Source organism: Larimichthys crocea, unplaced genomic scaffold (assembly GCF_000972845.2).
Source record: "Larimichthys crocea isolate SSNF unplaced genomic scaffold, L_crocea_2.0 scaffold173, whole genome shotgun sequence".
Taxonomy (NCBI): Eukaryota; Metazoa; Chordata; class Actinopteri; family Sciaenidae; genus Larimichthys; species Larimichthys crocea.
The window spans coordinates 38,227-63,849 of NW_020852357.1; the positions used below are offsets into that span (position 1 = coordinate 38,227).

General features: G+C 41.8%; 1 protein-coding gene across 1 annotated transcript in view; it reads right to left on the bottom strand.

Moving 5' to 3' along the window:
• The window catches only part of vwa8 (von Willebrand factor A domain containing 8), a 68,351-nt gene that overhangs the window by 32,535 nt on the left and 10,193 nt on the right, over positions 1-25,623 (bottom strand). The window contains exons 9-25 of the mRNA XM_019259968.2: positions 24,566-24,670; positions 24,320-24,448; positions 23,300-23,434; positions 23,139-23,216; positions 20,530-20,690; positions 20,135-20,248; positions 17,172-17,361; positions 13,474-13,551; positions 13,273-13,388; positions 13,024-13,121; positions 11,654-11,760; positions 9,790-9,861; positions 8,860-8,936; positions 6,350-6,425; positions 5,218-5,353; positions 4,639-4,758; positions 1,322-1,527 (exon numbers count right to left, since the gene is read on the bottom strand). Of these exons, the coding sequence (XP_019115513.1) occupies positions 1,322-1,527; positions 4,639-4,758; positions 5,218-5,353; positions 6,350-6,425; positions 8,860-8,936; positions 9,790-9,861; positions 11,654-11,760; positions 13,024-13,121; positions 13,273-13,388; positions 13,474-13,551; positions 17,172-17,361; positions 20,135-20,248; positions 20,530-20,690; positions 23,139-23,216; positions 23,300-23,434; positions 24,320-24,448; positions 24,566-24,670 (1,998 nt within the window). The remainder of the gene's footprint in view (positions 1-1,321; positions 1,528-4,638; positions 4,759-5,217; positions 5,354-6,349; positions 6,426-8,859; positions 8,937-9,789; positions 9,862-11,653; positions 11,761-13,023; positions 13,122-13,272; positions 13,389-13,473; positions 13,552-17,171; positions 17,362-20,134; positions 20,249-20,529; positions 20,691-23,138; positions 23,217-23,299; positions 23,435-24,319; positions 24,449-24,565; positions 24,671-25,623) is intronic.

Genomic DNA, 25,623 nt, shown 5'->3' on the forward strand with positions numbered 1-25,623 from the left:
GTATCCGTACCACTCCTACAGACGTCAATAGTGGTGATTGATGACAAAACAGGGTGGCCAGTGGGGAAATCAAACATTAGGGCTTATCCCTGTGCACTGAATTATTGATCTTCAGTAGTGCAAGCATGGATCTTTATTTCCTTCTTCTCTAGGTCCTAGGTTCTTCTGCTCTCTCACTGTTATTTTTCCCTTCTCACTGGGCAAAACACTGTTCACATTTCTAAAGATCTAAGACAACAAGGAGACAGAGCAATGTGACAGCCCCGATCTTTGAATGCAAACGAAATAAGCACACTGCTGCATGCAACCACTCACACAAACAGGTGAGAACAGACATGTCTTAGTTTTTGTTGTCATTTGTCCCAAATGATGCTAGAGGCAACCTACTATGATGATGATGATGATGATGATGATGATGATGATGATGATGATGAAAGGAAGGTGAAGAGGTATACATTCCAGTATGTTAAACTGTGTCTTTAAAAAGGTTTTTTGGACAAGCGTCTGAATGATTCTAAATAAACTGTTTTACTAATCAAGTCTATTTAGTCATTTCAGACTGATTGAATCCAAAGGAAGGGAGGATCACACGCCTTGATGAGGATGTTTTGTGGTACAAATTTGTGAATAATGAGGGACATAGAGAGATCAATGGTAAAGATGAGTGTGGGGGTACTTTCAAATTAAAATAGAATATGGTGATAACTTCTTTAAGCGCACATATAATGAGATACATTACAGATAATAACCCCATCCCAGATTTATTCTTTTGTCCTCTGCTTAATGTCTTCCACTGTGCCTACATCTCCCAAACTCTCCCTATGACTCCTATGTCTTTCTTTTGATTCAGACTACCAGAACTCTACTTCTCCTTTTGTACGTTGGAAAAAAAAACATTCACACTAACCTCATACAATGACTTGGTGAGGTGGGTTTGAATCTTTTTCCATTCATTACACAAATAGTCCTCACTTGTGTCACTAACGGCTTTTCTATTTTTTTCCTGCAGTGTGGCCGCTGTAACTGTGTGGTGACTGTGATGCAACCTGTCTTTGCAACTTTGGCTTATATATATATATATATAATATGTGCGTGTGTGTGTGTGTGTGTGTGTCGGTCTGCACTAAGGCAGGAACACTGTCTGCGCTGTCTGTCACAGTTGCATTGTGAGAACACACTCTCTTGAATTATTGAAGCATCTAGCAGTACGCGATTAAGGTCACATGATCTTTATGAATTATTGATCAAAAATAGTCTGAGACCAAACCTTTGAAAACAACAAAGCGAAAAAAGAGCTCAAGGCTATGTAGCACCTTCTTACCTGAAGGTGTCTGACAATGTTGACCACCTCTCGGGTGGAGTATGGGTAGGTGATGGTGCCCTGGTCGGCCATGGACCTCAGCTCTCCAAAAGCTGCCACCAGCTTCTGCAGAGTGGCATCGGGAACATCGGGGCCGTACTGTTTGAGCATTGCCAGCTCTGCCTGGGGCTTTGGATTGTCCACAGCATGGCAGCTAAAGATATCACCTATTCAGAGAATGATAATTGAGTGTGCCTGAAAGCGCACACTATATGTTATCCACCGCGCTTATTCTTACTCCTCCCAGAGTTTTTGTCGCACATACACAAAACGGGTATCGAAACGAGCGGCTCGGCCGGGACATGTGTGCTATGTCTTTTCTAAGAGTTTCGGCAAACGGTTTTGCCAAAAATCCAGAAAAACGAAGCCAAAAAATTAATGGGTGTGTATTGCGAGAACTTTCCAGAGCAGAGTGAGTGATGTCATCGCGAGATGGAGAGGGGGGAGAAAATCAGTGAAAAAAAACGGATTCGACTACCCTGGCCCAAAGGCCCCACTACAGACACGATTTCTACATAGAAACGTAGCAAAATTTGTTGTATCACTCACATTCGCCTGCCAAAGCTGTCTGACATATAGTTTTGGCTCCTGACGGGCTCTATGATCGACTACTCCCACCAACAGCCTCATAGACTCCCATATTAAAAAAGAAGAAAATTTTCTGGAGAAAGGCAGAAGTAACGTTTCTCTCTCTTGCTCCTACGGGCACATTTCTTCATTTATCGACACAAAACGAATATGTAAAACGATCAGGAAGGTCTCATCGTGCCTCAGGTTAAGCCGGTTCAATGATTGGAAAACGGTTTTGGTCAGAAATCCTTCCTGTTCGAGAGGAATTCTCAGCATTTTCTCTCAGTCTCTAACTGACATTCTAACAGGTGCAGTAACTCCTCCACTGATTACAGTTGGTCCTGGTTGCTTGGCAACCTCAGGCTGAGTGAAGGAAGAGAGGGGGGGGGGGGCCACCAGAAGCCGAGCGGCGGCCATTTTAGTAGTTTAGTAGTTAGTAGTTCACTTTTCGCCGAAGCCTCTAGAAGGAGCAAGAGGAAGCATGTTCTGGACACGGTCTTAATGTCAGGACGGAGAAAACAGAAAAGTGGATAAACTGGAAAAAAGTGATTAAAACTCGGAAAAAACCAAAGGAGGAATCTCCGCGGACGACACGACCTGCAGGAGTGCATTGGAGGATCGCTCGGGTGAAGAATCGCAGCGGTGAGAGATCGTCCTGCTGTGCTAATGTAAATGCTAAAAGCTAATGCTACAAGCTAAACGGCACTCCGTGAGCTAACCACTAGCCTCAATGCTAATGTCGGAGCGCTAGCTCCGGGGCTAACAGCACTGCTAGTCACACCAGTAGGATGAATAAGCTCTGATGTAACAATTTTGTCTAGCTTTTACTTGAGTTATGGTGTGCTATGTGTGTGACTGTGACAATATTTGTTTATTTTAAGCACATTAAGTTATGGTTTCTTCTGTAACATTACAAGAGTTTACATTTGGTTATTTGTGATAATTAATATGTTAATTGCTATGTAAATAGCATATATATATATATTTATATATTATGTGATGGTACTGTAGATAATCATTTGGTTCATAATATACTTTGAATTATTTACCTTTTGCTTCTGAGAAATTGTGATCTTATTTTGCAATACAAGTTTGATTTAAAGCACTTATTCTCTACAAAATATAGAGACAATTTAAAGTGATTCATAGTTTAAGATCTGAGAAATTGAAGTAATATGTTCTGATCCTACTATTGTAGGTCAGGTTTTTGAGGAACTCTTGGATTCGATAGAGCCTGTCTGGAGACGGAGCCAGGAGAGACGACTGATGGCGAGCGGACCCTGGAGGATCGTAGAGCGTACACCGCGGAATTGAATCCTTTTGCCACTTACACATACACACACACCCACACAATCGTGTGGCTGGACTGACACCTAAAGGGTGCAGATATAGTGAAGTGAACAGAACAATAAGAAAAACACACGCCAGCTGCGAAAACTTTTATTTTGTTTATTATTTTCTATACCTACCGGGTAAGGCTGTTTTATGTATTTCATGGGTTTTATTATTCTCCCAGCTTCATATTAAAATAGGGGAGCATTGTTCTCATTAACAAAAAGAGCCACAGTGTCGTGTCGTTCATGTGCATCGGTTGGTTACACACATGTGCTCCGAATTTAAATCTTCTGTTTCTTATTCTGGCCATTAGTTCAAGTTATTATTATCATTACTAATACTTTTCTGCTTCAGAAGGGTTACACTAATATTAACTGTTAGCCCATCAGAGCTAACATGCTAATGCTAACATGCTAATGTTAACATGCTAATGCTAACTGCTAGCCCATCAGCGTTAACATGCTAATGTTAACATGCTAATGCTAACATGCCAATGCTAACATGCTAATGTTAACAATGCTAATGTTAACTGCTAGCTAAAAATGCTAATCCTAATTGCTAGCACGTAAGCGCTAGCTGCTCCTGTGTCTAAATAAACATGTTAAAAATGACTGTTTGAGGTGTGCTTTTTGAATACAGACCCCCAGCAACAGCCCACTCGTCACTCTCAAAATTTCTTTTCTAGTACTGAATTTGCTGAGCAGTGTCAGTAATAATGCATGGGGACGACGGGGCCAGAGTCAGGCACACTCAAAATTTCTTTAGAAATTTTTCTAGTTAGTCATCCTTTCCTGTCATCATAGTTGATCCATTTATTGATACTGTTCCACTCCTTCATGGTTCACAGCAAGAAAAGCAATTTTGATGTCTGGAGACGTAAAAATAAAACTTGAAAGACACTCAAATTACAGCCTTTAGTGAGTGTATATATCGGTCTTATCAGTCCTGCTTCAGGCACCCTGGTGGCCTAGTGGTTTAAGGCACCAACCATGAACTGTGATGTCCACAGTTTGGGGACCTTTGTTGCATGTCATTCCTCATCTATACCCTCGATTTCTGCCGTCGCCATTGTTTCCTGCTCTCTTCTGCTTCCTGAGACCGGCCTGAGCTTTGGATATCTAAGAACCATATTTAGTAGTTTGTGGACCAGTAAAAAACAACAGATGATGTTTTTTTTCTTTGATACAGAAGGGCAGAGATGAATTAGATCAGATCTTCTGACATGAGACATTTCAGTCCTAATTTATCCAAGCAGCTTAGTTTTTAAATATATCAGTTTGTTATTAAATAAAAGAGAAGATTATAAGCCTTCTGCTGCAGTGTGTGTGTGTGTGTGTGTGTGTGTGTGTGTGTGTGTATTTGTGTGTGTGTACCTAGAGCTCCAAAAAAGTCATTCCCCAGGAAAGGAAAACCAGGTCGGTTGGCCAGAACAAGCATTCTGAAGTCTGGGTGCATGACTATGGTGTTGGGCCTCCTCTCGGCCTCTCGTGGATCTTTGGAGGAGACACAGTCATAGTTAGCACATGAAATAAACAAACACAACAAAAGAGGCATTCACACTCCATGTTTCTGGATCCGTTTCATCGGGAGCTGTGTCAGGTTTGTGTTTATGAAGTCTTCAGGTTGTGTTTACATTCTTCTGGGCAGAAGAGCCTCTCAGGAATGGAGAAGCTGACAGCAGCTAGTGTGCTTACGTGGGACTACTTGGAAAATCTACAAGTTTACAGTCCATCATCATCTAAAATCTACTGGTACCTGTCCATAAAGGCTTTTATCCTAAGCCTCCTTTACTGGCCTTCATCTGTGTTTTACTCCTATTTGTCTTCTGGGACAGCCAATCCTCATCGCATCCATTTAATTGTCCTACTCCTGTCTGTGCACTGTATCTGGGACACGTCTAATGTCAAGGTGTTCAACCCTGCACGTGTGTGTCAATGTGCATATGCGTGTACCTGATATGATTCTCCGTCCGTCAGCCAGAATCATCTCTCCGCTCTCCACCAAGGTTTTGAGGATGCAGGTGACGTTAGTGGGAGCTTTGTCTGCCTCGTCGATCACTAATATGTGACCCAGTTTCACTGCCTTCACCTGTACACACACACATACACACAAATCATCTGTGTAAAAATGTACTAGAACCTATCACAAAGATATCATCTGATTGTCAGACTGTCAGTCCCACTGTTATTTATAGATGTCTAAACGTATGTACATTACTTTGCTGCTTTTTGCAGCAATCTTTTCTCACTACTTTAACTTTGTGTGGCAATAAAGTTGAATCTAATCCAATCTAAAAAAGCACAAGGCTATTCCAGACTTCCATGTAGGTACAATGTGTTCCAAGATGGCGGCCCATTCATTTCTATGAGAGCTGCTCTTTGAGGATGAGAGCATGCGCATGTAACTCTTTTTTTTGGGTCAGTGTACGCCATGTCATGCTGCAATACCAGGTATGACCACTATGCCAGAATGTCACGGGACAGAGTTACTCCTTTGGGCTCAATGTGCACACACTGTTCCTTACTCTCCTATTAGGACAGGATAACTACAGCCTTTATTATTCTTATTGGTGCATTCATTTTTTTAACCTCATTTAGATCTCTGCATGATCAATTTCAAACGAGTTGTCACAGTACTGAAACTCCTGGGTAGTTGTGTAGGGCCTTTACATTCAATGTTTGGTCCGCTGACCCTGATTAGTGCTTGATCACACCAGAAAGGTGTACATCAACATTTAGCTCACATTCAAAGCTGCGGAGGCATTGTTAATCAATTAGAGTCAGACATGAATGTGAGCCAAGGGAGACTGAGACAAAGAAAAATGGGTGTGGACTTTATGGAAGCTGGGTGGCAGAGACAGAAAAGGCACATTGCCTTGCTTCCCCTTGTTTTAGTGTGATAAACTGACAGGAGCAAGGATTAAAGGATTAAAGGATTAAATGACTGGACTGCCAGCTGAATATCTACAGGATCACGACTGGTGACTGAAAAGAAAAGACAATTTTCTGCTTCTGCTTCAACATTTGCAAGAAAAATGGTCCTGTAATAATAACTAAGAAGAAAGTGTGTGTGTTCCTAACTGACCAGTGGTGAGTCCTCGTACGTGATGATGCCATCTCGGACAGAGGGCTGCAGGGTCAGAGTCTGGACAGTTGTATCCCTGGTGGAGAAGAAAACAAGGTTATAGACACACATGCAACAGAGGTGTGACACTATAGATGTTCATTTATAACATGTAATTGCACTTTGGCTTTCATTTATTTAGTGATGAAAAATCTATGAGCTTATTAGAATAGAAAATTTGCCTTTGCAGCTTGTAAAAAAACAAAACAAAAATATTTTATTTATTTATTTATTTATTTATTTATTTATTTATTTATTAGGAACAGATTTTTTCTCTAAATAGTTTGTTGGCTTCCAACTGCTAGGATTCTGGTAATATCTGTTAGTATGCCTGCCGCTGAACATGGGTGGGAGTGAGAGTGTGATAGAAAAGTAGTGACTAATGCCTATAATGCACATACATCCAATATAATACATTACATTACAAAGAAGTTGGAATGTAAAACAAAATGTGATGATGTGCATGAAAACTCCACAAAGTTTTCATGCAGAAAAATAGCACAAAGACAACTTCAAAACTTCAAACCATCGTCTGTGAACACACCTCATCTCTACTTTCACAAATGACAGATGAAACTCGAGCATGCAAAGAGGAAACGACACTGCGTTCTGTGGGCACAAGCTCCTTTAACATGGACTGAGGTGAAGTGGTCTGATGAGTCCACATTTGGATTTCTGTTTGGAAATCATGGACGCAGCGTCCCCCTGGCTAAAGAGGAGAGGCACCATCAAGCTTGTTATCAGCATACAGTTCAAAAGCATCCGCGATGGTATGGGGGTGCATTAGGGCACAAGGCATGATGGGTAACCTGCACAAGGCTCCATTATTGCTGAACTATATATACAGGTTTAGGAGCAACATATGTTGCCAAGTAGACAACGTCTTTGTCATGGCTGGCATTACTTATTTTATCAGGATGAAGTCAAACCACATTGTGCATGTATTCAAACAGCATGGCTCTGTAGTCAAAGAGAGACGGTAAGGTGACCCTGTCCATCTTTTTTCAAACGTGTTGCTGGCATCAAATTTCTCAGTTTCAACATTTCATAAGTTGTCTTTGTGCTATTTTCAGTTAAATATGGTGTTTCAATGTTTTTACATCATCACATTGTCTGTCCAGATGAATTCCATTTGATCACCAGATCCATGTCAGTGAACAAGGGCGTCAACACTGTACTCTAGTTCAACAAGCCTGCAACACAAGCATCTCCTCAACAACTTTGAGTCCCCAGTGGTGTCCAAAATTATCTCTCCCCCTTTCTCTGAACATCTCCCTCTCTCTCTAACCCACCCACCTCCCAGCCCCCGCCTCCTCCATACCTCACAGCGTGATCCAGGAGCTGTCCTAGTTTCCTTCCTGGCTGGCTGCATCTCCCTTGCTTTTCTGAACCACATCTCTGTAGGCTTTCAGTCACAGGCTCCCAAAAGCCACATGCACAGATCTCCCTGCCTCTGCTCAGGTCTAATATTAGCAGCTGCTACAGTAGCTAACTAGGCCACCATCATGACTCAGTCCCCTTCGACTTTCACAACCTTTGACAAACTACACACACACACACACACACACACACACACACACACACACACACACACACACACACACACACACACACACACACACACACACACTACACGTGGGTGTTTGACCATAGATAGATAGATAGTCTCATTGATCATCACAGATGGGAGTCACTGACTCTGAAACAGTGCCTTCTTATTAGTGCCAAGATCAAAACAAGGCCCATCTCTGCCTCCGAGTGATCGAAGTTTTGTTCAACAGCAGGGCTGATGCACACAACACACTGATCTATAGATGGGCAACTCTGACCTGATTTTCCTGAGGTGTGATCATGTGATTATTTATAGAAGCAGTGAACCCAAGTTAACAAGCACTTCTTCAAATGGTTCTTCGTTAATATGGGCATGTGTAAGCCCTTGTTCTGCTGAAGGATGGCCTAATTTACTCATGACCAAAATAGTTTCTGACACCCTTAGATGGGAAGGAGAAAATACTGGCTGCTCACATCTCCCTGAAATAGGCTCAGCTCACCTTATTGGAAAATTACAAGTACTTTAAAGAAAGATGGGATTATTACTCCTGAAAAGCACCATACTTTGCCAACCACAGTAGATAAGACAACTGTTAGATATCCAACAGTGCTAACAAGACGAAGTGTTAAAACACCACAAAGGACTGAACTTAAGACTAGTTTTTAATGCACAAAAGAATCAAACATCCCTTGACTGACTTTTATTATCATAAGAAGATGCCAGATTCTCAGAATGGAAGATGGACAAAAGAAAAGCTGCCTTGAGGCTCTAAACACTGAAACAGGATTTAAAAAACAAGAGAAAGTTCACGTTCATAAAACCTTTAGTAGTTTCCAAACTAATGAGTTAACATCATAGTTCAGATTGTCTCAGCTTTTTAGTGGAATGTGTTTGTGGAAAACACTTTGATTCTCCTCACCTGTGGAGCTGCAGGTACTCTCTGGGTCTGTTCAGAAGGTGTAGGAACCGGTCCACTATTTTATTCTTACCCACACCCTATGAAAGGATACAAAGACAAAACATTTATCAACCAGGACAATTTAATAAAATCTCAACACACCAACTGTGTTTCAGAAACATAGGCAAGAGAGATATATAAAGAGGTGTCCATTCCATCTGCAGAGAGGCAACGCTGAGAGGGCGAGCCGAGTGTCCCTTTTGATGGTGCTATGTTCTGACAGGCTGTTCTCTGGGACTCCCACGGGCTTCCACAGAGCCTGCCTCTCCTGGATAGCTGCTGAATCTCTCAGCCAGTCTGTCAGACGTCCAGTAAGCCGCTCTGACAGCTCCTGATATCTCAGCTTCGCCCATGCATGGTCATGCACTCACATTTGCAAATAGCTTCTCCCACGCTCTCACATGCGTGTGCACACATAAACATTAATGCACAAACGCACACAGACAACCTCCCCCGGGTTGCCGGTACAACAAGTCCATTTTCGCCTCCTCCTCTCCCTCCTCTTCTCCCTTCCCTTTAACCCTGCCCATTTGGACCTGACCACGGGCAGAGAGTGTCCCCAAGGAAGTGTTATATGTTTCCTTATATCCACAGTGAGCAGTGAGCTGGTGGGGTGGGAGGGTGACATGAGGGACATCACACTCAAAACAGAGCTGACATGTGTCCCCGACTTTATTGAGACCCATTGCTGCAAAAACGAGACGGACAGCCCCCTGCAAGCACAAATCTAAGCTCTGCTTATTTTACATGATACCAAAGCGGATCATGACAGTGATCATGATTGGACCTTGATGGATAAAGGCTCTAGAGGCCGAGTCTCAACAGGGTCTTTACAGGAGAAAGGGCAGCAGGAAGTTCAGTGTTTTAAAGTATTTTCCAGTTGTCACTCACCTGGTTGCCCACCAAGAGGAGGTGCTCTCCTAATAGAAAGTCTTTCAACATGTCTTCCATCACCATCATGTGCTGCAGAGAGATTTAAACAGACAAACGTTCAACTCACAAATAGCTCGGAAATTCTAATGTGTTTTATAGACATACACACATCCATTGAAGCCAGATGGGCACTGTGGTGAATTGCATATCTCATATTCTAAAAAAAAGTACTGTTGTCCCTGTTTGAAGATGAAATGTATTTTAAAAGCACATGGGTTTCTGCTCTCCGTGTGTTTTCAACTTGTGCTTCTACTCTGAAGACAGAAAACAGGTCATTTTAAAAAGTAGGGCATCCTCTTTGCTCTCATCCTATCTCACCCTCTTCCACTCTTATTTCAGTCTCCAATACAAGCAGGCAGAGGAAAAAGGGCAGAATGAGGACAGAGAGAAAGAGAGAGATAAATCTGGGTCACATAAAGTCACCAGTACTGCCAGAGGATATCAGAGTGTTGCTTCCTTTGCTGGTTCCTCCCTGAGATCAGACATGAGACACCAAGGTCAAAGTTTCACCTGGTCAAATGTATCATCTACCTTATATGGGCGTGGCATTTTATCTAAACCTAATGTGTGCAAAAGTCACTCCAACATCAATCACCTAAAAAATATCCAACCTGCTGTTAACGCAAGTTAGTTTATGCGCAGAGCAGAGCATCAGCAGCAGTTGCAACTAATAACTAACAAAATATCAGCAGCCGTACATGCGTCTGTCTTAGAGGCTGCCACTAACGGCCTGAAGCTAGTCTCTATAGTCAGGTAGCTTACAGTGTGCTGTGCTTCTCTCAAGAAGTTAAAGCTGCCTTTGTGAAAATGTGAAGATGAAGAAAGAGTCTGTCTAAACGTACTGGCCATTGTTGAGAGCTCGAGTTTGAGTTGCTTGTGTTTTTATAAAAGCTTGCTGCCTGTAATTGCTGCCCGCCCAGAGGCGAGTCCACATGGAACACGGACTGTGACAAAAGTAGGACTGGGAGGAATGTGGAGAAAAGATTTGTGCTTGGAGACAGTATGCCCACTTGGACAATCACTGCATAACGTGGGCGTAACTATCCTATTTTTGGTGTCTGTAAGCTAAAAAACTGGACAACGCAAAACGTACCCAACTTCCTGGACGAGGTTTGTCATTGCTTCCATCTTGTTTGAACCGCCTGATGTCCATTACTATCCATTTATGGATGTGAGGTATGCACAGTAGTGATTTTGCATGACCTTTGCTCTTTGTTATAATGACCGAAACTACAAGCTGACCACAACCATTCAATGAAATCAACAGTGTCTTCCTGCTGTACACACCAGTGTGATCAAATCCATCAATAACAGCAGCCAGAGGTCAGTTACAGTGTTCTGAGGAGGACTTTACCACCAGGTCAGGACTAAGATTAGCATCTCTGAGACTCCAGTGGCTCTGAAAAGAGCCTTGCAAGAACAACAAAAAGTGTAGCCTTGGAAAATATCAGCTAATACCAGAACGAAAAGTCAAATCCTTCATAATAAAATAATTTCACAATGCAACAAGGACAGAGCAATATTAATAATAGCAAGGAAGGAAGCGGAACAAGACTGCAAAGAAAAAGAAGTCGTCTTTTCATTGGAGGAGAAGAACAATAGTCTGAATATTCTGTGGCGAAGAGTACATAGAATGATCTTTATCAGTTTAAGAGAAAAAAATTTTTTTTTGGAGATTATCATTTATTGTTTCTAATCCCACTTTTAGCCCTCATGTGATCTAATCTGGGTCCTGTCCTGGAAATAATTGCCTTTTTCAATCTGAATCCCACCGTGGATTTGTGAAATCTTACCGATTTGGTTTAGACTGACGTGTATTTACCTGGGGATTATCATAAAAGAGCACATCCGGAACCTTAATTTTCTCATCGGGGTTGTAGACGGGAGCAGACACATTTCCAATAGTCAACACACCGTCCTTTACTGTACCTAGAGAAATACAGGAGAGGCTGTCACTCAGTGTGTATGTGTGTGTCTGTGTGTGTATGTGTGTGTGTCTTTAACATAGTCTGCTGCTGTTCAAAGCAACTCCACTACAACTCAGCAGCTTCTTTAATCAGATTTACTGATGGTCCATATACCTCAACCAAGCAGTCACCTGTGTGACTGTGAAGTGAAGCCAATGTGGAAAAATGTGTGCCAAAAACTGCAGTTCATCCACTTGAGGCTGGCTCCAGAAGTGAGTCAGTCTCCATAAGTCCCCATGTTGAAATGTCCAACTTCACAGCAGAAATAAACATGTTTACAGCCTGGTACAAAAAACAGTTTTGGTCTCTGTAGCTAATTTCCCCGTTCATGACAACTGTACTGAGGGTGAATCTATATACAACTCACCTGTTCAGATTATATTAAGGCTATATTAGAGCTCTTAAGGTTTATCTCTAATATCTGCTCCTGACAAAGGGTCATCTTCAAATGTTGACACTAAATGACAGTCGTGGCACTCATCAATATTTCTGTCTCTTACACATTCTTCAGCACAGAAGGAAATATCTGACACTGCCAACCAACCATGTGCTCCAGTTGAGTAAGCCTTGGCCAGAACTCCGGTCAGCTTTCTCCTGTCCTGTACTTAGATATGTGTACATGCTAGGCTATGTTGAAATGACCACGAAATCATGAACAGGGTCAAGATAAAAGTGCCAAATTGTCACATCATAAGTTGACTAAGTTACATGAATCATTAGTTTGCTAAAATGAGTTAAAATGTGACTATAAAGTATATTGTCTTTGTAGTGAGTCATTCATTAATATTTAACTATTTAACTTTTTTGGAATCAGGTTTGCATGACTTAATTTTGAGAAGGGTGAGCCGTGCATGTCATTCTTATTTTTATTCTCATAGCAGCTGTTTTTTTTCTTTGGGGATATATTGAAATCCTACTTTCTGTGGTATTTCTTTATCATCAGAGGTGGAAAATGATACTGGGAGATACATCATGCCTGCCTCTGTGTGATAAACCTAATTAAAATATTGTAAACTGCAGTAAAGAATAAAAGTATTTGACGTGCATACTGGCTGAATGTAAGACACAGTACAAATCTGATAAAGTCAGTGCTCAGACGTATAAATGAATGGTTTACCAATAATGATCCAGTGGATGCTCTACAACTGAAGCTTCAGTCTAAACCAGAAAAAACTATGAAATTAAATTAAATGCATTTGGAGACATGTAGATGACTGGAACTTACAGATGAAGTCATGAGTCTCAGCAGGGTCTGGTTTGTCCTGTATGGAGAAGCTGGAGAGGCTTTTTTCAAGAGAGGCACGGGCCAGACTGGGCAGGAACCTGAAACACACATTCACACACTCAGTGACTGGTGCACAAATCATACAGCATTAAAAACCACCTTGTTTGTATGGCATAACATAAATAGTGTATCACAACTCAGATAAACACAGAAACAAAGAATGTGTGTGTTTGTATATGTTTCGTGGACCTGGAAAGACAAGCCTTATTGACAGCGTGAGCGATGCTCTCCTCAGGGTAGTGAGAGAGACGGCGACAGATCCTCAACAGCTGTCTGGTGGAGAGAGAAGAGGCCAGAGACTGTGCCTGGAGACACACACCATACACAAATACATGACTTACACATCATATACACATGTAAACAAACTGGTAAGAGTGCCCACACACTTACTGTGGGGTCGTTTGTCCCACGGAGACTGTGTGCGAGGTGCAATAGTTGTTCTGCTGCTTCCTTTGGAACATTAAGAGTCTAAAAGTAAGAGAAACAAAGAGACTGATGGAGAGATGAAGAATTGACACAGACACACAGACACATTTGTCATTTGTACATCTCTTCTCAGACTATGTAACTTTGAGCTCTAGGTACGATCACCTGTGAAAACTTTGGCACTAAGTCACACACCACCAACTATTTGACTGATTTTGGTGAAACTGGATCATATTTTATGGAGAAAATGTTTTCTGGTTTTCCCTCTGATGTCCTCTGGCTGCTCCGCCTCAACTCTCTGTGACTTACAGAGTTTATGATGGACAGTGAAGTAAACTGCTGACAGCTGTAGCTGCTGTTAGCCAATGTTAGCTCGGTTTGTTAGCTAGGCTGCCAGGACTGTGAGCTCAGAACACTGGGGGAGTGTTAGTGTTTGTACCACCGACGTTTTGGACCACTGGGAAGAAGAGGACGTTTTCAGGACTGGTGCATTGGGGGAATGCTGGTGGGGAGCGGAGCGGAGCTGAGCAAACCGGCAATTCAGCCTCTATATATATAGCTAATTGCTAGAAGACTGAAGAGGACGTTGATGGAGGAAACTAAGACAAGCGAGTGAGCAAGAAGAAGCTGCTGGACAAGAGTAAATGTGGGACTGACTTTTAGTGGTTGGTGAGAGCTTGGTGAAATAAAAGGCTGAAAGACAGACGCCGAGCTGGGCTGACTGCTGCTGGACTAGTCAGTAATATTAGCTGCTGCTGTGTGTTATGTTGTTGCACAATACATTTTTCAGCTCAGCCTGTCCACAGCAGCACGCTGACTGTCATCTACTGTAGGTAATACACTGACTATGCATAAGTACCTCATATAACCTATTTAAAATAGCCAAACCTGAAATCCCTTTAAGGCTCCAAAAAACAACAAATCCACTGGTGTCTTGGTGGTTCAGTGGTTAAGATGCATATCATGTAACCCCCTCATTCTCCCTGTGTGTATTGTCTTTTTCATGCTGTCATACTATCAAACCAAAGGCAAAAATACCACAACAAATCTGAAAAAATGTAAAAGAGCAACAGCCTGAGGATGACCAAGCTTACCACATTTAACCAGCAACTAACTACATGGAAAGTTTGTGCTTACAACATCCCAGTGAATGGGATTGCAGCCTCCAGTTTTTGGAGTCAGAGTAAGTGCTTGGAGTACAATCCAAATGGAGATGCTTCCCATGTGGACAGCCTCCATGCTCTTAAAGTCTACACAAAAGCTGGATCCCTTCCCTCATCTCTAAATATCAATCACACAATAAATGTAACATCACGACAACAAAATCATTGGCAGAGTTATTGATGACATTTCTAAAATCTGTAAAACCACCTACACAATGAATTCCTATTTATTACAAACAGACTGTTTTGAGTTTCCTGTAGCTTTAGAGAGTAATCAATCATCTGAGTTTCCGTATCAAGTACCTCCTGTAAAATGTATCCTGTGTACACTTTTGTGCCCATTTTTCATGTGTTGAAGACACAAAAGGTTTATTTCTCCCAAATTTAGTTATTTAGATAATCCCTCCCTCATATATATATATATACAGTGGTGGTCAAAAGTTTACATACACTTGTAAAGAACATAATGCCATGGCTGTCTTGAGTTTCCAGTTATTTCTACAACTCTGATTTTTCTCTGATATAGTGATTGGAACAGATCCTTCTTTGTCACAAAAAACATTCATGAAGCTTGGTTCTTTTATGACTTTATTATGGGTAAACTGAAAATGTGACAAAATCAGCTGGGTCAAAAATATACATACAGCAATGCTAATATTTGGTTACATGTCCCTTGGCCATTTTTATTTCAATTAGGCGCTTTTGGTAGCCATCCACAAGCTTCTGGCAAGTTTCTGGTTGAATCTTTGACCACTCCTCTTGACAGATTGGTGCAGTTCAGTTAAATTTGTTGGCTTTCTGGCATGGACTTGTTTCTTCAGCATTATCCACATGTTCTCAATGGGGTTTAAGTCAGGACTTTGGGAAGGCCATTCTAAAACCTTAATTCTAGCCTGATTTAGCCATTCCATTACCACTTTTGATGTGTGTTTGGGGTCATTGTCCTGTTGGAACACCCAACTGCGCCCAAGACCCAACCTTCAGGCTGATGACTTTAGGTTTTCTTGAAGAATTTGAAGGTAATCCTCCTTCTTCATTGTCCCATTGACTCTCTGTAAAGCACCAGTTCCATTGGCAGCAAAACAGGCCCACAGCATAATACTACCATCACCGTGCTTGATGGTAGGCATGGTGTTCTTGGGGTTAAAGGCCTCACCTTTTCTCCTCCAAACATATTGCTGAGCATTGTGGCCAAACAGCTCCATTTTTGTTTCATTTGACCACAGAACTTTCCTCCAGAAGGTCTTATCTTTGTCCATGTGATCAGCAGCAAACTTTAGTCGAGCCTTAAGGTGCCGCTTTTGGAGCAAGGGCTTCCTTCTTGCACGGCAGCCTCTCAGTCCATGGCGATGCAAAACACGCTTGACTGTGGACACTGACACCTGTGTTCAGGGCCGGTCCTAGCTATGGGCAATGTGGGCGGCCGCCCAGGGCGCATTCTCCGTGGGGGGCGCACGTACGCCCGAAAAAGCAAAAAACCTCGGTAATTTTCGATACCACTCATTAAGTTAGCGGAGCGGGCGCCCCGGGAGCGGGGTGTTGACAAGGCGGGGGGTGTTCGCCCAGGGCGCAAATGTGGCCAGGACCGGCGGTGCCTGTGTTCCAGCAGTGTCTAATTCTTGGCAGATCTGCTTTTTGGGGCTCCTGGGTTGACTCTTCACCCTCCTGACCAGTTTTCTCTCAGCAGCAGGTGACAGCTTGCGTTTTCTACCTGATCGTGGCAGTGACAAAACAGTGCCATGCACTTTATACTTACAAACAATTGTTTGCACTGTTGCTCTTGGAACCTGCAGCTGCTTTGAAAAGGCTCCAAGTGACATTCCTGACTTGTTCAAGTCAATGATTCTCTTTTTCAGATCTGTGCTGAGCTCCTTTGACTTTCCCATTGTAGCGTTTGTGGGTGTTTTTATCCAATGAGCCCTTTTTAAATGGCCTCAAAGAAGTTACAGTTACAGAGTGACTGTAGTCACTCATAATCACTCACAAGAAGTTAAGAGGCCATGCTATGAAGCTCATGTCATTGACACAACTTTCTAAGTCTCCAAAATTGCTCATTCATGTTGCTGTATGTATATTTTTGACCCAGCAGATTTGGTCACAATTTCAGTTTACCCATAATAAAGTCATAAAAGAACCAAGCTTCATGAATGTTTTTTGTGACAAAGAAGGATCTGTTCCAATCACTATATCCGAGAAAATCAGAGTTGTAGAAATAACTGGAAACTCAAGACAGCCATGACTTATGTTCTTTACAAGTGTATGTAACTTTTGACCACCACTGTTTATATATATATATATATATATAATATATTATACGCTGATCTTAGTGGATGACCCACTCTACCCCCAAGCCACAGCCTCCCCATATATAGCCTGTCATGAGGAGGGATTATCTCGGTATGTGTGTGTGTTACTGAGAACTCTTCTTTCTTATCATGCCAGTGTAAAGTTGTACACCGCTGTGAAAAAAACAAAAACCCAATAATGTGTGTGTCTCACCAGTCCCTGAATGAGTCGCATCTCCTCTGCTTTGGCCAGCGGGGTGACAGTGTGGTAGAGGAACATAGTGAGCAGCTCTGGGCTCAACCACTGCTGACCTCTGCTGTTGCTGCTGCTTGCACTGGCACCTACAACGGGGGGCTCTGCCAGGGCCAGCACCCTGAATGATGGATGGATGGGCAGGATGGACCTGAAAATGCACACACACACACACACACACACACACACACACACACACACACACACACACACACACACACACACACACACACGCCAGACAACAGTTACACACTAGTGGAAGAGACACAGCTGAACATCTGTTCAAGTGGATGTAAAGTGCATGTGCACATGGTGTTTGTCAAAGCTGTGTGTGTGTGTGTGTGTGTGTGTGTGTGTGTGTGTGTGTGTGTGTGTGTGTGTGTGTGTGTGTCTCATCCAATCTATGTCGGCGACAAGAGCATGCCTTTTGACAGCTGGCTGTCTAACTAATCCTCTGATTCAAGAGGACAGCAAAGTCCATTTGTATCACTCCATAGACACCCACACTGCAATAAGATATATTTACCCTAATGTAGGTGGAAGCGGGCGCTAAATCATCATGGTTGTCACCATCATTGTCATTGGACAGTGTGTGAAAAGACACTTCATATATGAAGATATGGAGGCTGTTATTATTGGGCTGTATATCACTTTCCATCCCAATGCCTTACAAAATAAAAGCTCTGTCTGTCTCTTTTGTTCACATACTCACTTTCTCCCCGTCTTGCTCTCTCGATTTTGTTTCGTAATGTAGTCAGTTACACACATTCATTCAACATTAATAACGTAATCTGAATGGTAAATGGTAACAATTTCACTGCCACTTTGGACACCACAACATGTGATACAATTTCTATCTGTTGCTATGGGTAACATGAGTATCTATCAGAGAAACAGGGACATGATCAATAACCTTTAATCCACTGCCTAAAGCAAACCTGGACTGCATGTGTCTTATTGTCATTTTGGGATGGGGCAGAAAAGTTTTCAATAGGGTGAAACACTTTCAAAATAAAATGCACAATAAAGGGATATGATGTTATTTTCTCTCTTTATAGTTTAGTATTTAAGAATCCTGGTGTAGCAGCATAAATCTGACAAGAACTAGCAAGTTGCTAGGCAACAGAATATGTGGGAATACATTCTCATGTATGTAAATATGTATGTATGTATGTATGTATGTATGTATGTATGTATGTATGTATGTATGTATGTATCTCATGCATACACTGATCAGCCATAACATTATGAACACTGACAGGTGAAGTGAATCACACTGATTATCTGGTTATCATGGCACCTGTCAGTTGGTGGGATATCTCAGGCAGCAAGTGAACATCTTGTCCTCAAAGCTGACATGTTAGAAGCAGAAGAATGGACAAGCATCTGGATTTGAGCAACGTTGACAAGGGTCAGAACATCTCCATACTGTAGCTCCTGAACATCAACTGTTCAGAGGAGACAGTGTGCAGTCTCCTCTGAACAGTTGATGTTGAGACGTGTATGCTACTTGAACTCTGTGTGAACATTTATGTGGGCTCTAATCTGAGGTGCTGTTCATTAGTGATTTCTGAGGCCGGTGGTTGTAATGAAGCAGAGGAATGCCTGGAGTGTGCAAAGTTTTCATCAAAGCAAAAGGTGGCTACTTTGAAGAATCTGAACGATAAAACACATTTTGCTTTGTATGCACTTTTTTGTTTTCACATAATTCCATGTCTTATTTCATAGTTTTAAAGTCTTCGGTGTTCATCTACAATTTAGAAAATAAAAAAGAAAGAAAGAAAAAACATTGTTGAAAAGATCCCCATTAGCTGTCACCAAAGTGGGACGAGCTGGTCTTCCTGGGGTCCAAAAAAAAAAAGAAAAAAAAAGATTAACAATGATAATGAAAAACAATGAAACATTGCAGACATCATTAAAACATCGTCAGAAAATATTCAAAATAAGTTTTTAAATTCATAAGTATTATATTCATTATTACATTCATACAGTCCATTCCCTTCTCACAAATTGAAATATTGCATTCTCAAATGGTACTTGAAAGACATTTGAATGTGTCCAAGCTTTAACACATTATGTCTGAGCCACAGGACTGGAAGAAGTGGAAGTGGGTTTATGTCAGCCCAGACGCCCCACCACAAACATCCTTCCCGCCAGCTTAGGTGGGGTTTTAAGACGTACACACATCAAACAGCATGTATGTGCGCGCGCGCACACACACACACACACACACACACACACACACACACACGCGTGCGCACACATGCACGCACACGCACACACACGCACGCACACGCATGCACACGCATGCACACGCATGCACACGCACACACACACACAGGGAACATTTAAGGTCAAGACCTAGTCACATTTCACATACAATGACTGTTGTTGCCAAGTTATAAAACTAAATGTAAATGTAACTGTTGTCTCATAAACCAAACTGAATGTATTACTGAAACTGCCCTTCCTAGACCAGATTTTCTATTCCCCCCTCACCTCTGCAGACCCAAGCATTCTTTAATGCTGGGCTATTTTCAGTCTGAGCACCTGGTAAGAGTCTGTTCCTGACAGGAGGCCCAGAATAAGTTGGACAATATGAAATAATGTTTCAGAAGGGAGACATACGATTCAGCACAAACATACAATACTTGTCTTTTTTCTTCATCGTTTTGATAAATGGTTTCACTCACTCATCTCTCTCTGTGCCCCTAAATCACAAGACATGATGACCGTAAGACAGACAGCCTTTAAAAGACGCCAGCATCACATATCTGAATCACTGTCTTTTTGTCTATTGATTTACCTGATATACTATTGTTTCCTGTCTCTTTCCCTGCTAATGCTCAATGGACTAACTGTCTGAATATCAAGAAACCCGACATAACCTGCAACCCTCTGTGTGTGTGTGTGTGTGTGTGTACCTCTCTTGCAGTTGCTGGTCACTGAACTGTAGTTGTTCCTTTACTGTCTGGTATCTGTCCCACCTCAGCAGCCTGGTCCCATCATACAGATCCAACTCCCTGTCATGGAGTAACCTAGGACACAAAACACAGAGGAATGAGCTGAGAAGTGTGTGTGTGTGTGTGTGTGTGTGCGTGTGTGTGTGTGTGTGTGTGTGTGTGTGTGAGAGAGAGAGAGAGCGTCTGTCAGTGTGTCTGTAATTTACAGCACCAGCTCCCAGCAGAGGAGCAGTGAAGAACTATGAAACAGACAACATGGAACACAGAAGATAATACGAGCAATGATATAAACAGATCATTCTAAAAATAACACAGTGGTCAGTCATGGAAACTATATTTTTAGCAGACTTGGGTACCTAGACAGCACAGCCAGCGTTCCCAGGTTGACCCTGTGTATACCGTCCAGAAGCAGCAGCTTGCCCTCAATGGCAGCAGTGACCAGCGGGGACGGCCTCCATGCTGTGTCTCCGTTAGGCAGAGTGTACCTCTGCTGGAGAAGGTCTCTGGCTGTCATGTCCTGGAAGTGAAGTGGGGGGGGGGGGGGGGGGTAGTTTAAGAGCAATGTAGGAAGTTGGTCAGTGTGTATGCATCACACAGTGGAATTAGATAAAGCAGATCAGTCTCTAGACTAGTCCCCTTACTGCACTAGTTTTGAGCATGTTTGGGACTACCTACCTTTGTGAACAAGCTTTCTCTGTAATGAGCATGCTGCGACTCAGGACTTCACACCTGATATTGTATTGTTTTGATCATAAAAGGAAAATACTATATTATTCAGTTCCCGATACCTCTGACTAAATGTATAGTCCCTTTGCAGATACACTGTGATCTGTAAGCTGTGTAAATGATCAAGAGACAGACAGAGACAGAATATTGTTGACACTGCGCTTGTTTTTCTGAAGAAATTTCAGGTTCATAATGTTTTGTTAAAATATAGTTCATTAGGTGAACATTTTTAGAGTATACTTCTACTTTTCTGCACTAAAACCAGCTGCTGGTATTTGTAGGTTATTATGTTATGACTGTACTGGTGCGGTCCACTTGAGATCAAACTGGCCTGTATGTGGCCCCTGAACTAAAATGAGTTTGACACCCTTGGTTTAGCAGAGAAGCCAAACACCGGCCGCCTTAGTATTTCCTTCATGCTAGGATGGAGAGGGTGATGTGAGGGTGTCGCAATCAACAACTACAGGATGCCACATAAGTCTAAACACTGGGGGAAAAAAAAAAAAAAAAAAAAATCTGAAATCTTTTCACAGAATCACCAACTCCACTCTGAGAATCATTGCGCTCAATGTTCAGTTTTTCTCCACGTCCCCACATGATCTGGCCTTACTGTTAAATTTAATTTATCTGCATTACAGATAACAGCTAATGGCACATTTCTGTTCGGGGGGAATCATCTGTGAAGCAAGACTGTCATATTCAGTATCACGCTACTGCGTCATGATGGAGACGGATGGCAGAGGAGGGAATACAAGCATAGTTGCACAATTTATCCTGGACAGTGATTGTTGAACTCAAACACAGGCTTTGTATCTTCCATTTAGTGCCACCATGAAGCAGAAAGAATTAAGAGAAAACGAGATACCCTGACACAGAGAGCAGGGATGACCCATTAAAGCTAAGAGATGTATGGACAGATTTCTTTAGTCACCATTGTAAGGTCGGACAGGCAAAGGCTAGGAGCCGGAGGATGTCATGGATGCTCATTTGACATTCATTATGAAGAGTCATTAATGGGGTGACTGCTGACAGAGTGGCCGGTGTCCTCTGCCACAGGGGCAAATCTCTCCCTCTGCCTCTGTGTTTCTGGTAACCTACCGACATCATAAATGCCTGAATGCCTGTCTGTCTCAGATGTGAGCAGACCTGAACCGGAAAACAGCAGGCGGTTTGATTTGTCAACTTGTAGTGCATCAAGAAAGATGACACCTACACAAACACTATGCAACTGTCGAGAGCAGTCTTTTCCACATCCTGGATTTTCACTTAAAAAGGTAATAAACGATTTCTTCCAAGCTGCATTGCCATGAGACATAAACATTGTGATTACTGTGCCCACGTACGACCTGAGAAATACTGCAGTACTCTTTACTCAGTGTAAATAGGGTTAGTTTACCTTGTCTAGCACAAACTACGCTTTGTTAGCCCATTATGCCCCAATTTCCATTGTTATTCATGTGTATGATATTTATTTGTATGTTTAAAGGATAGTCTTTCATTAATTAATCAGACAGGGTAGCTAATTGTCAACAGCTTTAATTTAGTAATCTGTGTCTCTGTATTCATTTGCTCACTAATAAACCCATGGACAAATGTATACATGGTCTATGTTGTCTTGGTGAAAGAAAAGTGTGGAGTGGTTGTAAAAATACACTGACCATGTGTAGAGGATCATACACGTTTACCTAATGCAGTACTTTTACTTACAATGGTGGTATTGCTACTTACACAGGTTACATAGGTAAGAGATTTAACTACTAGGGTGATGCAGGGTGATGATTCCTCCCCCTCTTTTGTGTATTGCTTTATAAATATCTGTCAGTACTGTGTGTAATATGTTCTGTTATGTTAATATGATATACTTCCCCTCTCGCCCCTGTGGTCAGTTATTCTCAAGAAACTCCTACACTGAAATAAATTACTTTTTGGAGTTTATGCATGTTCATTATAGCTTGAAAGCTTATTATTATGTTGTTGTTTTCCATTGAAGGACACAACAAACAAATAATATATTATATTCCACTCTAGCCTTACATGTCATTTTGTTTCCCAAAAATGGGATTTTCAGAGCTGACGAGATTAATTGCCTGGCAAAAGATTCCGCAATCACGCAGCACAAGTCACCTCTGACCTCAGCCGACTAAAAATAGCTGCAGCATGATGCATTAATACATAAGGCTTCAGTAGTGATTACACTAAATGCAGATTGCTTCAGACATAATCTTTTTTTTTTTTTTACCTGGTAGAGCATGACTGGCTCTACGCTGTAGCCCAGCATCTCAGCGAACTCTCTTGCAATCGCTGACTTGCCACAACCCTAGAAAATATACAAATATTCTTATTACAAAAACGGGGATTACATTGACAGTGTGTGTGAGCTGTACATAATGTGTCAGGTACCTTGGCTCCTATTAGACATATGTCCTTAGCCATGTGTGATTGCATCATCTCAGCCATTAGCTGGGAGTGGCTTGGTGTACTGATAAAAGTAGGGCTACTGTTGGGTGGACGGAGACCCTCGGTGCCTGCTGGAACCTGAAGTTAGATAGAGACAAGACAGCCAACGGTTTTAATCATTCTAGAAAAGTTGGGGAAAAGCTTCCTTTAAATAAACCATGATTCACAGATGCATCAGCATCACTGACACTGCTGGGTACAAAGTATGATGTATGTTCCAACAATATGGTGTTCATGAGACATACAGCACTACATATTAGCAAGCAAAAGAATTACTGCCACACAAAGAAAACACATCTTCAATAGAAGTGAAATTAATTGCTTGGCTGGAAGATCAGCACCACTATTCTTAGAGGTCTGGAATATCTCTGTTCTCACAAACCCCACACAGTGACTCACTTATCCCAAGAAGAATTAAGGACTGATAAAGAGTTTCCCTTCAAAAGCTCCACACTGAATTAGTCAGGCTACTGATACAGTGTGTCCGTCTGTGTGCGGCCTGCCAGTGTACAATGGACAACTCTGAGAAGCGTATGACTCACTGACTCTGTTTGGTCAGAGAAATGTTTTCTAGTTCATAAGTGGTAATGTTCACAGGGAAGTCAGATTATCGGGTCTGATTGTATAGAAAAATAAATAATGTAATGTCTAACTGTACGCCTGTGGTTTTTTTTTTACTTATCTGTTTTACAAAACCACATGAGCTTTAATAGTCATGTGTGAGTCCCTGTTTGATGCACATTCACCAATGGTTCTCACAGATGACACAATACACATTCCAGCCAATGGTCTCACCCGGTTGACTGACTGATCAGTAATGTGCCAACAAACACAGCAACACAGCAGCAAAGGCAGTGATGAAGGAGGCATATTTGGAACAAATAAAACTCATCTTTAACAGTGGCTTGCAGTGATCACTCCATGTTCAGAATAAAATGCCCCAACAACCCAGTCTACTGGTACCTGAAAGGTGACGTTCTTGTCCACAACCCGTAATGTGACGTCTGCATAGCCTTCAAGATCCCTTGTCGTGGACACATTCAAAATGGCGCTGGGTGCTGGTTGACGACGACCGTCCAAAAGCTCAAATCTCTACGAAAGAGTTCCACAGAATGTGTATTGGCCAAAATGAATGCCTTATATCTCCTGTTCAGACCATAACAAGTACATTTAAGAACATTTTGATTGGTGGTTCACATCTTGACTTACACTGAGTACACCTTCCACAGCGGTTCGCCCATCCATGCCCAGGAAGCTGTCGTATGGGTAAAGTCTGTGAATAAGCTGCTGGGAGGACAGCATGGGGAAAGTGTTCTGCACCAACACAAAAAAGACAGGTATTGGACACAAGTAAGAATTCAATGCCATGTCTCAATGTAGCAGAGGACTTGTCTGCTTCCTTTAGCCCCTCACAAATAGATCATCTTGTTATTATTTATTTATTTATTTATTTATTTATTTTTAGTGTACATTTGTCATTTTATTTATTTTATTATATTATTTCACATGTGTGTAACTATACCTACTTATTTGTACTATACTTTAATTATGTAAGAAGACCAGGGGGGAGGGTGGTTGTTCATTCAAGTTCTTCAAATGTTTGAAAAGAAAAGAAAAGAAATTGTATTCTTGCATGCACCGTCAGTGCAAGTCTTTGTTTTACAATTGATAAATAAAAGTTAGAAAAAATAAATAGACCATCTTGTTGATAGTACTACAGGCTCATTACGGACAACTCTAGACTCTATTGCACCTCTGAAAAAGAAGACAATTAAACAAAGAAGGCTAGCACCATGGTATAGCCAGCAGACTCGTAAATTAAAGCAAGAGGCACGTAAATCTGAACGCAAATGGCGTGCCACTAAACTGGAAGAATCTCATCTAGTCTGGCAAGATAATCTCAAAACATACAGGAAGGCTCTCCGTAATGCCAGAGCAGCCTACTACTCTTCATTAATAGAGGAGACCTCCTAATGGCATCAGACAAAGGACTCATCTCTGTACTTGTCCTGTTAGATCTTAGTGCTGCATTTGACACCATTGACCATCAAATTCTTTTACAGAGACTGGAACATCAATTTGGCATCAAAGGAACCGCCCTAAGCTGGTTTAAATCGTATTTCTTAGATCGATCTCAGTTTGTTCACGTCAATGATGAATCCTCCATGCATACCAAAGTTTGTCATGGAGTCCCACAAGGTTCTGTACTAGGACCACTTCTTTTTAGTTTATATATGCTTCCTTTAGGGAACATTATTAGGAATCAC